At 45.8% G+C, this 13,163-nt stretch overlaps 1 protein-coding gene across 1 annotated transcript in view; it reads left to right on the top strand.

Annotated features, from left to right (window-relative positions):
• Positions 1-12,765, top strand: part of LONRF1 (LON peptidase N-terminal domain and ring finger 1) — a 35,257-nt gene extending 22,492 nt beyond the window's left edge. Inside the window, exons 9-12 of the mRNA XM_075556744.1 lie at positions 1,671-1,829; positions 1,940-2,102; positions 8,634-8,786; positions 11,375-12,765. Coding sequence (XP_075412859.1) covers positions 1,671-1,829; positions 1,940-2,102; positions 8,634-8,786; positions 11,375-11,533 — 634 coding nt within the window. The 3' untranslated portion in view covers positions 11,534-12,765. The remainder of the gene's footprint in view (positions 1-1,670; positions 1,830-1,939; positions 2,103-8,633; positions 8,787-11,374) is intronic.
• The last annotated feature ends 398 nt before the right edge of the window (positions 12,766-13,163 follow it).

The raw sequence follows: 13,163 nt of genomic DNA, 5'->3' as shown, positions 1-13,163 counted from the left end.
TTTCCTCCTCTTTCAGAGGTCAGGACTGATTTGTCTTCCTGCAGATTTGGTTATTTCATCCTGTGGTTTTATAAGGGGTGTTTGATCGAAAATACCCCAGTGATCAGGTGATGAACTTGTTTGATCAACCCAGAAGAGAGCTAGCTAGGGGAAAGCCCCTGTGGAACTTGGAACCCTTAACGCCGCGTAGCAACCTGCCTGCCGTAGCAGACTGGTCCGGCCAGTGGCGGGTGGGGTGGTGACAGGCGAGTGAGAGGGCGGCTGTGGTTGCTCACTCACTCAGTCAGTCAGGGCAGCTCCCTGAGTAGCACGTGTGGGCTTGACGGGTGCTCGAGTCGATCCTCCCACGTGGCCGCCCTGCAGACAGACGAGACTGACTGCCTTGTATGGCTTCGGAGCTGTCATCATCCTGGGAGCTCTTTGATGGGTCTTTTTTCTCCCAAAGCTGCTGATAGGGTTCAAGCTGCTGATCTTTTGTTTAGCAGCCAAGTGCTTAACCGTCATGCCACCAGGACTTCTTGATTCACAGACGTACGGAGGGGGCTTCGGTTACGTTCCTGAGCAGGTGGTAGAGCAGTGCACTTGTAAAAAGCAGAGGAACGTGTTCTTAAGCTTATTTTTAGTGGACATTACTTGGACATCAGCTATCCAAGGTCATTTTGAAGGAGAACTGAGAACTATAGATGGACAGGGTGGGAAACAAAAGCCCTGATCTGGTGACACAAGAGGAATCCCCTTTGGTATATTGGCAGCTAGCTTTCCAGCCCAGAGTGCCGAACAATACCTGGTTAGTATTGGGAGGTAGTACTGCCCAATCTATACTCTCCTTCTCATGGATACAACTTGGTTTCCAAGCTCATCTCAGTGCACGGCGTTTTCAATGGAAACAGAGTTCCATGTTGTAGGTAAGCTGGATTGATTCGTTTTCTTCTTGGCCCTCAGTTGTGGCCACTATCCACAGTGCTGCGGTGTACATTCTTACAGTGCTTGCAGGGTTATTTTAAAACACGAACCAGTGGTTCCAAAGATATGCATGTGTTTACAAGCTTTAGATCAACATAACCCGATTCTTTTTGTAGCACAGTGGCACTGTGGCAGGCTCTGTCCATCATTGCCCAAACTGGACATTATCCTTCTTCTGAACCTCTGCCAAGTTGGTAATGAAGAAGCCGTGTGCTATTTTAATGACTTGAAAGCATCCTTTCTCATCGAACTATCTTGTTGTCTCGATTGTGAGTTTAAAACATCTTTTTTCCTTAAGAATTTTTAATGGTTTGTTTGGCCTTTTGTGAGAACTTCTCCCCTCTCCTTAATGTAATATAAGAATAAATAAAAATTTATCAATGATGGATATGTAGCCTTGTATGCCATGTTTTAGGAATATCTTAAATCTGTTTACTATTGAAGTATTAATTATAATCAAATCATTTTTATTCAGAAAGACATAGCTCTGAAAACCTGTCATCTCAAAATTCACAAAACTTCAAGAGGCACACAAACGGATTTTTAGCATCGATGCTGCACCCTTGTTAGTTTGAAGGAAGTGGGCATTCTTGTTCTTTCCAAGAACTAAAATCACTTTGTTTAGAACGAATCTGCGTTCTGTTTTAATCTGACTCGATTTTGCTTTGTGTGCCAGCCCTTAGTGATGCAACACTTTTCTTCTTTAGCTTGACCAAGAATGTCCCCATATTTGTTTGCACGATGGCCTACCCCACTGTGCCTTGCCCTCTCCATGTCTTTGAGCCGAGATACAGACTGATGATTCGGAGAAGCATGCAGACCGGGACGAAGCAGTTTGGGATGTGTGTCAGTGACACACACAGCAGGTATGGTTTTTTCGGTGTTTTTTTTTTTCTATCGGCATTTACATTGAATGTGGTCAAAAACTTGCATGGCTGTACGTGAACCTTAATCCTAATCAAAGTTTTTCATTTAGTTTTGCAGATTATGGTTGTATGTTACAAATTAGAAATGTGCATTTCTTGCCTGATGGAAGGTCTGTGGTTGACACCGTTGGAGGGAAGCGGTTTAGAGTTCTGAAAAGAGGAGTGAAGGATGGATATTGCACTGCAGATATTGAATATCTGGAGGACGTGAAGGTAAAAATGTTCTTTTCCAGGATGCTGTCTGTGGTGTGCATGTACAGGAAGAAAGGCTTTCTTGGTGCTCTCAAATCATTGTGCACCCCTAGGGAATTTGGGAGACCAGCATCTACATCCTCTTCACTTCTCCAGGCTCAGGAACCAGTGCAGTGCCTAGAGCGTTTACGTGCACATGTGTGTATACATGTGTGGGTGTGTGTGTGTATGGGAAGTCCTTAACTGTAGCAGATGAATTTAATAGAACTTACAAACTCGCTGAAATTTTGAAAAGCTTCAAGTCCTTTCCTTGGTTTGTTGAAGTTATTTGCAGTTAAGCTAATATCCTTAGAACTTGGATGTTCAGATAATAACAAAAAATGTTTTAAGAATTGTCCTATATACTGAGATTGTTCCTGTGTTTTCAAATACCCTGGGTCAAGGAGACCGAATTGGGTCCTGTATGGAGATGCTAGGTGCTAGGGTACCACATCTGCAACACCTTGTCAGTGGACCACATCTTCACCCAGAGTGAGGACTGTTAGGCCCTGCTCTAATTTTTACAGAAGCAGACTGCCACATCTCTTCCCAGTGGCTTCCAACCTTTGGAATGGCCTCAGAGTGCTTAATTAATTCCTGCTCCAGCCAAGAAAACCCTCAGAGCAGTCCTATTCTGTCACCCCGAGTCAAGCTAGGCAATGACAAAAGCCACCAACCACAGTTGACCTTAAGCACCTAGTGTAGGCACCTGAAAATTGTGCTCCTTGAAGTTCACGGTGTATTCAACAGGTTTTGCCAATACCAAAATCAGGTGCACCACACCATTTCTTCCCTGGCTATCTTTATTCATGCATTTTGAGGTGATTGAAAAATACCTTATCTTGGGTCAGGCACCCGAGTCCCCAGAGTGACATCTTGGCTCTGATGCTTTAGGAAGGTCTTTGGCGGCTGATTTGCCCAATGCAGCACTTCCTTTGACTTCTGCTCCCATGACCGTCGATTGTGGATCCCAGTTAAATGAAATCCTCGACAACTTCAGTCTCTTGTTCGTTCTCATCATGTTGTCTGTTGGCCCAGGGAGGATATTTGCTTGCTTTACATTGAGGTGTAATCCCTAGTGAAGGCTGTGGTCTTTGGTCGTCCACAGTTAATTGCTTCAAGTTCCCTTTTAGCACACAGGGTCGTATCACGTGTGTATCACAGCTTGTGAATCGGCCGCCTTCCAGTCCTGATGCCGAGTTCTTCTTTATCTAGTTCTCATCTGTCCTAGAAGAAGTGTAGCCAAAATGCTACGTAAAAGTGAGGGTGGCAAAGCTTCATCTCACGTCCTTTGAACAGACTCGCATGTGAGACGAGTACCTGGAGAGGGACGTCTGTACCAAAGTCGAGGGAAAGTGGAGACCCTTGAGGAAGTGGACGGACTGCAGTGACTGCACCAGTAGGCTTGCATGTGCCCGTCGGGATAGCCCGGCATGTTTCCTTGTGCTGCACTCAGGGTTGCTGGGACATGGACCCAACTCACTGGCAGGAAACAAACAATAGCCACAACACTGACTTACTGGGATAGAGTAAAAATCATATTCAAGGCAATTTCTTTTAAAAGGGCCTCATAAAAACATAGATCTTGTTCAGTGATAAACTTAAGCCGTTTATGTCAATCAGTATTTTTGAATGCTTGCTTAGTATTAAGCATTTGCTGGCAGGAACAAATGATTTATAAATCATTTTATTGGGGGCTCTTACAGCTTTTATAATAATCCACACATCAGTTGTGCTGAGCATATTTGTATATATGTTGCCATCATCATTTTCTAAACATTTTCTTTTTACTTGCACCTGTGGTGTGTTAGTCTGGGTACTGTAGAGAAACAAATCCACAGAAACTCATGTATAAGAGAGAGTTTTATTTAAAGGTTAAATGTGCATCAAGAAAACATCCCAGCCCAGTGCTGCCCAAGCCCACAAGTCCAACATTAACCCATATGTCTGACACCAGTCCACAAAGTCCTCCTCCATCTCACAAAACAGACGCAGTGATGCTGACCGCAGGAGGAAGGCTGAGTCAGTGAATGTGTAAGCATCTCAGCGCTGGCAGGGGTCTCCACACGGCTGCTCCAGCACCCAGGGCTGCAGCGGGGTAGGTCCTTGTGGCTTCTCCTTGGAGATGTTCTGCAGGAAGTGAGCCTTGCCAGCTGAAGCAGGGAACTGCTAAGGCAGCTGCACCCTGGTCCGACCATCAGAAAACAAGAAACCCAAGAACTAGAAAGGCGAGACTCACTGAACCATTTATCCCTCTGCTCTTCAATTACCCCATATATGTTTATCGGCCAGGTTGGCACAATTAACTAACTACCTCACTTGGTATCAGCTCCTCTTTTTGCTTCCTTCCCCTACACTCCAACCATCATGACACCTTGATAAATTATAAATTATTTTCATATCTTGTACCATCCGCTGTCTCCCTTTACCCTGTTTCTGTTATTTATCCCTCTTGGGGGAGTGTTCTACATCGATCATTGTGATTGATCCCCCCTTTCTCCCCCTTCTTCCCCCACCTTCCCCATACCTTCATGGTATTGCTACTCCCATTACTGTTCCTGAGGGATTTATCTGTCCTGGATTCCATATGTCGAGAGCTCCTATCAAAACCAATATATGTAATCTGGTCTAGCCGGATTTGTAAGGCAGAACTGGGGTCATGATAGTGGGGGGAGGGGGGACAGGAAGCTTTAAAGAACTAGAGGAAGGTTGTGTGTGTCATCAGTGCTATACTGCACCCTGGCTGACTATCCCTTCCTTGTGACCCTTCTGTGAGGAGATGTCCAATTGTCTACAGATGGGCTTTGGGTCTCTACTCCAACCCCCCTCGTTCACATCAATAATAATTGTTTGCTTTGGATCTTATGATACCTGATCCCATTGATACCTTGTGATCACACAGACTGGTGTACATCTTACATATGTGGGCTTTGTTACTTCACTGTTAGATGACTGCTTGTTTAATTTCAAGCCTTTAAAATTCCAGATGCAATATCTTGTAATAGCCAGGAACCATCAGCTTTCTTCACCACATTTGCTTATGCACCCATTTTGTCTTCAGTGATCATGCCAGGAAGATGAGCATCACAGAATGCCAAGTTATTAGAACAAAGTGTTCTTGCATTGAGTCCCTTGTATTTTTAATAGTCTTGGCCAACACTACAATTAGGAAGCATCAGTTCTTCACTGGTCTTCCTTATTCATTGTCCAGTTTATGCATGCGTGAGGTCATTGTAAAGAACATGGCTTGAGATTGTTTGCAGCTGAGGTGTCCAGTGAAATACTCTGTTTGATTTCTTGACGGCTGCTTTGATGCATTTTGGTTGTGTACCCAAGTAAAATCCTTGGTTACTTCAGTAATTTTCTTGTTTATTGGTCTGGCTATGTGGATTTCTGTTTGGGTTTTGTTAATGTGCAATCTTTATAGAAGGCTATACTCTGTTCTTCATCAATAAATGCTTTGAGTCTTCCTTAATCTCAGCAGGCAAGGTTGAGCCAGATGACTTGCTTCACATACAGATTGAAGAGCAGCTTGATTTTTCCATTATGCAGGGTCCCTTTGTTTGAATGCCTCTTGGTCTATGTCCAGAAACAACACTAGCACAGATAAATGTCCTGGAGTTCATATTCTTTCTACTGTCATCCATGGTTTGTTAGGATTCACCCAGTCAAATGCTTTCATGTAGCCAATAAAACACAGGCTTAATCTTTCTGGTCTACTCTGTGTTCAGTCAAGTCCCACCTGACATCAGCAGTGGTAGCCTTTGGTCCCCCGGGTTAGAAGGTACTCAGGATGTGACTCAGGACGGGCTGCCTCCTCAAAGCTTTTCTGTGAAATCGTGTGAGGGAAAGAAGATTTAAAGATACTAAGAATTGTTTGCTTAGGATCCTGCACACAGTGTACAGAAGAAATATGATTGAAAGTCACTCTGACGCCCAAGTTCTGTTCTCTGTCTTTATATCATTTTGCTTCTCTGCTAATAACTTGATTAGTTAGATACTGTTTGCCCTTTCTGATTATAAAGGTGCTATAGGGACAATTGACATTATGCAGTAGATAAAAATACTGTATGAATTTAAGTTTGAGCTGATTGATAGCTTAGTTTAATGAAATCATCTGCTGAAGTCAATATTCTTTATTAAGTTAACATTTTTATTTTATGTGTATATGAAATCTCATCTTCATATATCAAGTAATGATAAAATCCTTTGAATATGTAGCTAGACATAGTGTGACTATACAAAGATAAGGCGAACATCTTTGTTACTGGGCCTCTAGTTCACACATGCACCGATTTATCCCAAACAATGTATTTAAACAGGTCTTTTCATTCCATGGATGGATGGCTGCTGACAGGTTCTCTGGATAAACACTCATTTTAGTCTCATTAGGGTGATATCAAAAACTGTCCAAACAAAGCAATGGCTTCTGGGGCATTTGCTGGGCCATTGAAATTCGAGGCCAAGAAGTCAGCTCAGCAGGTTACTGCTGCTGGGTCTGGGTCCAGGCGCTTACGATGGAGTATTAGAGCAGTAAGACCTCACTGGTGAGGGAAAGACCAGGCAAGTTGTACCAAGGAGCGCATTCCCAGCCCCACAGCATGCCTGCTCTTTATCCCCTCTCCTCCAGGGGAGCGGGTGCTTTCCTATGAGAATTTCACTTGGAAACCTTCCTCACTTTACCCTGATCTTGCCCTTTGAACTTTATTTTGTTTCTCAACTCAAGAGCATTTTAAAGGAACACTTTGTCGTCTCCGTTGTAATGTATAAATTGAAGAGAGCAGAATTCTTGGAGAAAGGGTGAACCTCTGCCACCAAGTTGATGACCCTAACGGACCAGGTAGAGCTTTCCTTATGCATTTCCAAGACTGAATTTTTACAGGAGTACAACACCTCCACTTTCTCTTCTGGACCCACTGGTGGTTTCGAACTATGGACCTTGTAGTTAGCAGCCCAACAGGTAACCACTAAGACACCAAACTGCTCTGAGAAAGGGTAAAGAGATGGAATCATGGCCCTCAAACGCATATAGACCTGGGTGGTATTGACATTGACAAAGACAAGATTCACATCTCGATGCTTTTATTCAAGAAAGACGAAGCTTCTCACTGTAAAGACTCACAGTCTCGGAAACCCGCCAAGGCAGATCTACTTTGTCCAACATGGATTTCATCCCATTAATATAATTATGACAAGAAAAACTGTTCAACTGTCAATAGAAAGTAACTGCCTGTTAGAAACCAGGATGAATTTGTTGAGTTCTCTATACTTTTGTGATTTTAAGAATATCTAGTAGTTTTTATTCACCTCAGTTTCCTAATCTGTGATTTTCTTGAGCATTCAGCAAAAGCTTCTCAAATTTGTATTTTTTAATATCAAAGTCTTTATTCCTACTATAGTGATTTTTTTCCTGTGGCTTATGATGAAATTTTAAATTCTGTTATAGTAAAATAGTAAAATTCGCTAACACCTTGCTGTTTTTCTCTCGGCTGCTTATCCACCCCCGAGTCCAACCCCATCTGATTCTTAGTATTCCTTCCTTTCCACAGTTCATGGTTTCGTCCTTGAATGTGTGAGAGTACAAAGCTGAAGCTTTTTAAAACGTTGGCTTGATTAATTTTCTCGGATCTTTTAAAAGTATGATTGCTTGTTGGTCACCTTTTATATCTACAGGTGTTTTTAGAACACCCTTGTTGTGCTAGCTTGTGATCCTTGAAGTGTGCAAGGCCTGGTAGCACGTAGTGGGTCAGAGCTTACGTGTGTGTTAGAGAAAGCAGTGTCAATTGGTGGACGAGTTGAAGCTCCCTCTGCCCACTGGCGTTCATACTGAGAGAGTGCTCTTGGATCTTCGGCTGCCAAGCGGATGCATTTAAACGTGTGTCCAGTGTGGGGACGTGGTCTGGAGGGAGCGTGGGAGGGTGGTGGAGGTGGCCATAGCTGCAGGCCCTGCCAGGCAGGGAGGTGCTCATTTCCTCACTAGCTTCTGATCTGCTGGTTTATAAACCAGGTCATTGGCTAGCCTTTTGTTTTGTTTGTTGAAGTAATTTTCCCATTGAAAGCTATATGCATTCCTGGCCGCCACCCCTTCCCTGCTTTGTGCTGTGTATATTACTGACATCCACACCCCCGTCTTTGCTTTTGCTGGAGCAGCTGTGGTTACTAAGTCACTGCCATCAAAGCTCACTGACCCACAGGGACAGACCAAAGGATTTCCCAGTTTGTGTAGACATTTATCCCAGGACCTGCTCTCAGTTGTGCCCCTCCCAGGTAGGGGCTATTGGGAAGGGTTTGTGGAAGCACACTGCTTCCAGTGAGGTGGAGGGCAGGACTTGTCACCCTTAACCCTGGCCCTACTGCAGCAGATGCTTTGAGCAGCAGAAAAGCCATGTTCTCGGGAACTTCCAGCAGTGTCTTGTGCTCCCCCTTTCTGATCCTTTTCTTTCGTTTCTGCCGGGTGGGCAGCGGGGCTGCAGTGATTCGACACCCACACCTTACCGAGGTTTGTATTCCTAGGTTGAGAATGAAGATGAGGTAACGAATCTCAGAGAGCTTCACAACCTGGTATACTCCCAAGCCTGCAGCTGGTTCCAGAATTTGAGAGATAGATTTCGAAGTCAGATTCTTCAGCACTTTGGATCAATGCCCGAGAGGGAAGATGACCTTCAGGTACAACGGCTTTCATATTGCTTCCAAAGGCTCAAGTCCTTAGTTTGTAAAGCCACACTTGTGAAAATTGTGTTCCCTTTTACATTCCTTTTAGTTTATGCAGCATCTTGGAATTCCCCCACTACCTTTCGAATCGTGACTATGTTCTCAGCAGTGGGGCCCCACGCAGTTCTGTGGTAGGGGGTGGAGTAGGTCTCAGTTGCCTCAGTGAAGGAGAGCGTCCTTAGCTGCAGGTTGTCTGCAAGGAGGCGAGGAAGGGATTCACAACAGGACGCAGGCCCCTCGTGTCCATTGTGGCTGTGGGAGAGCCGTGCCTTCACGCCAGCCAGCCGGTGCGCTCCGACAGTCACCAAGCAACGTGTGCCATGTCTTCTGCGTTCATGTTTTTAAATCCCTGTCGTCTTATCCCCAACTTACAGATGTCCCCACTTCAAGCTAGTTTGGTTTCTGTGTGTTTAGTACTTACTGCCTCATGAAGCTGTATGATTGATAGCCTTGCTCGTGCGCATGGGTGCGCGGTCACGCTTAACTCCCAGCTGTCTCCCAGGCCCCTGTGTGAGTTGGTGAGTGCCGCAGACACTGCTCTCTCTGAAAGGGAAGAGGCTGTGTTCCGGAAGATCCGATTCCAGACTCAGCAAAGCACCAGCTTCTAGGCCGGAGCATTTTGAGTCAGGCGTGGCGGTCAGAAGGGTGTGGCTTCATGCAGGAAGCCTGTGCGTCCCTCTCTGAGGGCACGTCCTCGCCTCAGCCTCCGGGCCGGCCCCGGGCTGAGACTCCCTCCAGCTCGGCACCAGCGCCTCTCACCTGAGTGCTCGGCCCACATTCCGCTTTCCCTGGGCTACAGGACCACTCTGAGGGAACCTGGCAGAAGTAGCCTTTGATGAGCACGAGCGTGACTAAACAAATCATCCAGGTTCGGCCAGCTGAGAGAACAGTGTAACATTATGTTCCCATTCGCTTTGCTGTCCAGGTGGTTTATCAGCCACTTTCCTCACAATAGCATTCTGTCTGTCTTTCTGTCTGTCTGTCTGTCTGTCAGGTTTTGCCAAGAAAGTCAAAGCAGTCAGTCTGCATTCCAGGAATGGAGGGTAGCAGGGGGAGGGCTCAGAGTTGTCTACAGCTCTCAGAAGAAGCCGAGGCCACTCCCAACAAACAGGAGGGAATCTGGTCACAGTAGTAAATCAGGGGGTCCTGCTGCTGTTGGGAGTCACAGGGAGGTCCCCACCATTGTCCCATCCGCAGCAGTGGAAAGAACTCTCTGGAAAGCTGCCGTTGAAACAGGCTCCAGTCTCTGGGTCCATCTTTTCAAATGTCCACCCCTCCTTATCAGCAAAGGCTATGGTGCTGGGAACAGAGTCAGGCTCAGCTATTAACCAAAAGGGGGCTGGTTGTTGAAAGCCACTTGCCCATCCTGTGGAGAAATGCCTTGTAATCTACTTGTAGAGGTTCACAGCCTTGAGAGCCCTAGATAGTGCAGACCTGCCCCTTAGCACCTGGATGGCCAAGACTCGCAATCAGTTCCGTGGCCACCGCGCAAGCCTGGAACTGCACAGGGGCAGGGGTGATGGGAAATGTAGTTTGTGACTTCTCCTTCCTGCAGAAGCGGATGGTAGTGATGCTGAGCTGGGAAGCACACAACTGTGAAGATAGAGTTTGATGCTGAAAGGGATTGAGATCAGCCCTGGGACTGATGGCTCCACTCGCTATTCTGAAACTTCAGCATGAAGCAATTGGAGCGTGTGCAGTAAAGATTGCCGACAAATCCTTTCCTTTGAATTCCGCGTCCTTTTGAGCCCCTGCAACAGCAGCGGACCTTTGCTGGAGATCTGTTTATCCACCCCACGCCCGCCCCCAACAAAAGCAGAAGCTGAGACCATTTTCTTCCTGTTTGCCTAGGGTTCCTTAATTCTTGTTATGAAACGGTGTTGTTGGCATATAGTTCGCATGGCGTGCAATTCAGGCATTTAGTCATCGCAGATGAGCTGTGAAATCACCACCACAATCCATTTAGAACGTTTCCTTCGTTTTTGCACTTACCGTTATTCCATCATTCTTTGACCACATTTTAATCTCAGTTAACTTTCCTTAAGACAGTCGTTCTCATCCTGGGACAGTTTTGCCCTCCATCAGACATTTGGGCACGTAATCTGGAGACAGTCTTGGGTAGTGCTTACTGGCATGAGCAGATGTCAGGGAGCCTGCTCGACACATCATCCAGTTAGTCCTCAGGACAGCCTCTGGCCACACCGAACTCTCCGCTCAACCGGACCGTGGTGCTGAGGTGGAGAACCCGTTTTATGGCAGGTGATGCCGAGAGCAGAGCGCAGGCTCTGGATTTTGCTTGCAACCCTCCCACATAGGAGCTCAGAGATCCCGAGCTCTTATGAGAGACGTTGGCGAATTTCCTTTCCTGCTCTCGTTCAGGCCTCGTGGTGGCCTCCGTAACAGGCGTGTTGAGATGTTAGGAGGTTTGGGATGGGCACAGGCGCGCTGGAATGCGCTCGTGCAGTTGTAGCTTTTCGGTGGTTTTGTTGGTGCCGTTAGAAGAAAGTTCCTGTGTTCACATGTGCGATGTCCATTGCTTCTAGGCGACCCCTAATGGACCTGCGTGGTGCTGGTGGCTGCTCGCAGTTCTTCCCGTCGATCCCCGGTACCAACTGTCGGTTTTGTCCATGAAGTCTTTGAAAGAGCGCTTGACCAAGATACAGCATATCCTGACCTATTTTTCTAGAGACCAATCTAAGTAACTAACGGCTTGGATCTTCCTTTTAAACAGTTAACCTTCATCTGGCTGCACCGACAGCCAGATTCTCCGCTGCCTTTGCACATCAGTGCTGGTTTGAGAAATGTAATGAAACTGATCGTTGCTGTTTTGTTTTGTTTTGTTCAACCTCCTGAATCCCGCGGTTCTTCAAACGAATACCTTCGACTAGGACTTCGACCACTAAGAACTTGCACAGGAAAACGCGCACTGACCGTGTGTTCAACTTCTACATCATGATGAAGTTGCACTATGTACCATATGCTAAAATGAAAGGAGAACTGTGTGTGTGTGTGTGGGGTGTGTGTGTGTGTGTGTGTGTGTGTGTGGTGAATTGTGTGTGCGTGCGTGAGTGTGCGCGCGCATTTTCTCTGGCTTTAAAATTTTAAAAGAAGACTAAAAAACAAGCCATAGAGAGCAGAACTTGCTGAGGGTCATTCATTGCCCAGGTTTACAACAGTAGCGATACAAGTTTTTGCAAATTGAATTTGCCTCAGACTTATCTGTCCTAATGCTTACATTTGCACACGTGAAATACGGTATTGAGTATCACTATATGTTGGAGATCCTGCTCTTGCTGAGCGAACTGTCTTGACCATCGACTATGACACAACTTCGTATTTATGTAAATACTTGCATCCCGGTGCCCGACGGGCATTGGGTGTAGAACCTAGAGCCAGTTTTCAGGAACGAGGACACACCTGACATGGTACTGTGCATCTACTCGTACAACACTTAAAACTGTGAAAACATGGTTTACATTTACCTGTACAGGAAGCAAATGCAGAGTTCAAGTCAGTACCCGTGAGTTTGTACCTTTCCGGGGGCTTTCGCATTACCTGCCCATCTGTGTAATTTATAGTTTGACATGATGTGTGTCGTATCTGACAAATGGTCTAGTGGGAGCCCTTTAAGGATGGGGGGAGGGGGAGGTAAAGAAGCTGACGTAGAACTAAGCTTTTCAAGGTCCGTTTTCTGTTCTGTTTTCAGTTCTGGTCGTGGTGCAGATGTTAGTTATGCCTTACTCCTATCACGACCAGACCACCGTGCGGAGGCATGGTCTCTATTCACGCCGCCCTAGACACTTTTGTAATTATTTGTTGCAGACTCGTGACTGTCTCTCTTAGCTTTCTTCTATGTAAGTCATTTGTAAAAGTTTCTTACAAATTTTGCTTTTGCTTATTTAATTTTGAATAAAAGCTAAATTCATAATAGCTTTGTTTGGTTTTACTTTCAGGTGAATGTTATATTTAAAAAACAACAGCACTGGAGGAACTCACTGCACGCAGGAAAGCACCGCTCGATGAGCTTTGCTTATGCTGTGACGAGGCATAACGTACATGTTTTGGTTGGTTTTTGACCAAGCAACACAATGTCTGAAAGAGGCCCTAGAGCAGCGGTTCTCAACCTGTGGGTCTCGACAGCCCCCTTTGTTGCTGAACAACCTTTCACAGGGGGCGCCCAATGCAAAACAGTAGCAAAATCACAGCTATGCAGGAACAACTAAAATAACTTCATGGTTGGGGTCAACCTGAGGGACTGTATGAAAGGGTCTCGGCGTTAGGAAGGTCGAGAACCACTGCCCAAGAGCCTCCCACACAGCATCGTATTTTCAC

This window comes from Tenrec ecaudatus, chromosome 8 (genome assembly GCF_050624435.1).
Source record: "Tenrec ecaudatus isolate mTenEca1 chromosome 8, mTenEca1.hap1, whole genome shotgun sequence".
Classification (NCBI taxonomy): domain Eukaryota; kingdom Metazoa; phylum Chordata; class Mammalia; order Afrosoricida; family Tenrecidae; genus Tenrec; species Tenrec ecaudatus.
The sequence above is the reverse complement of the archived record's forward strand: the minus strand, read 5'-3'. Positions and strand labels throughout refer to the sequence as shown.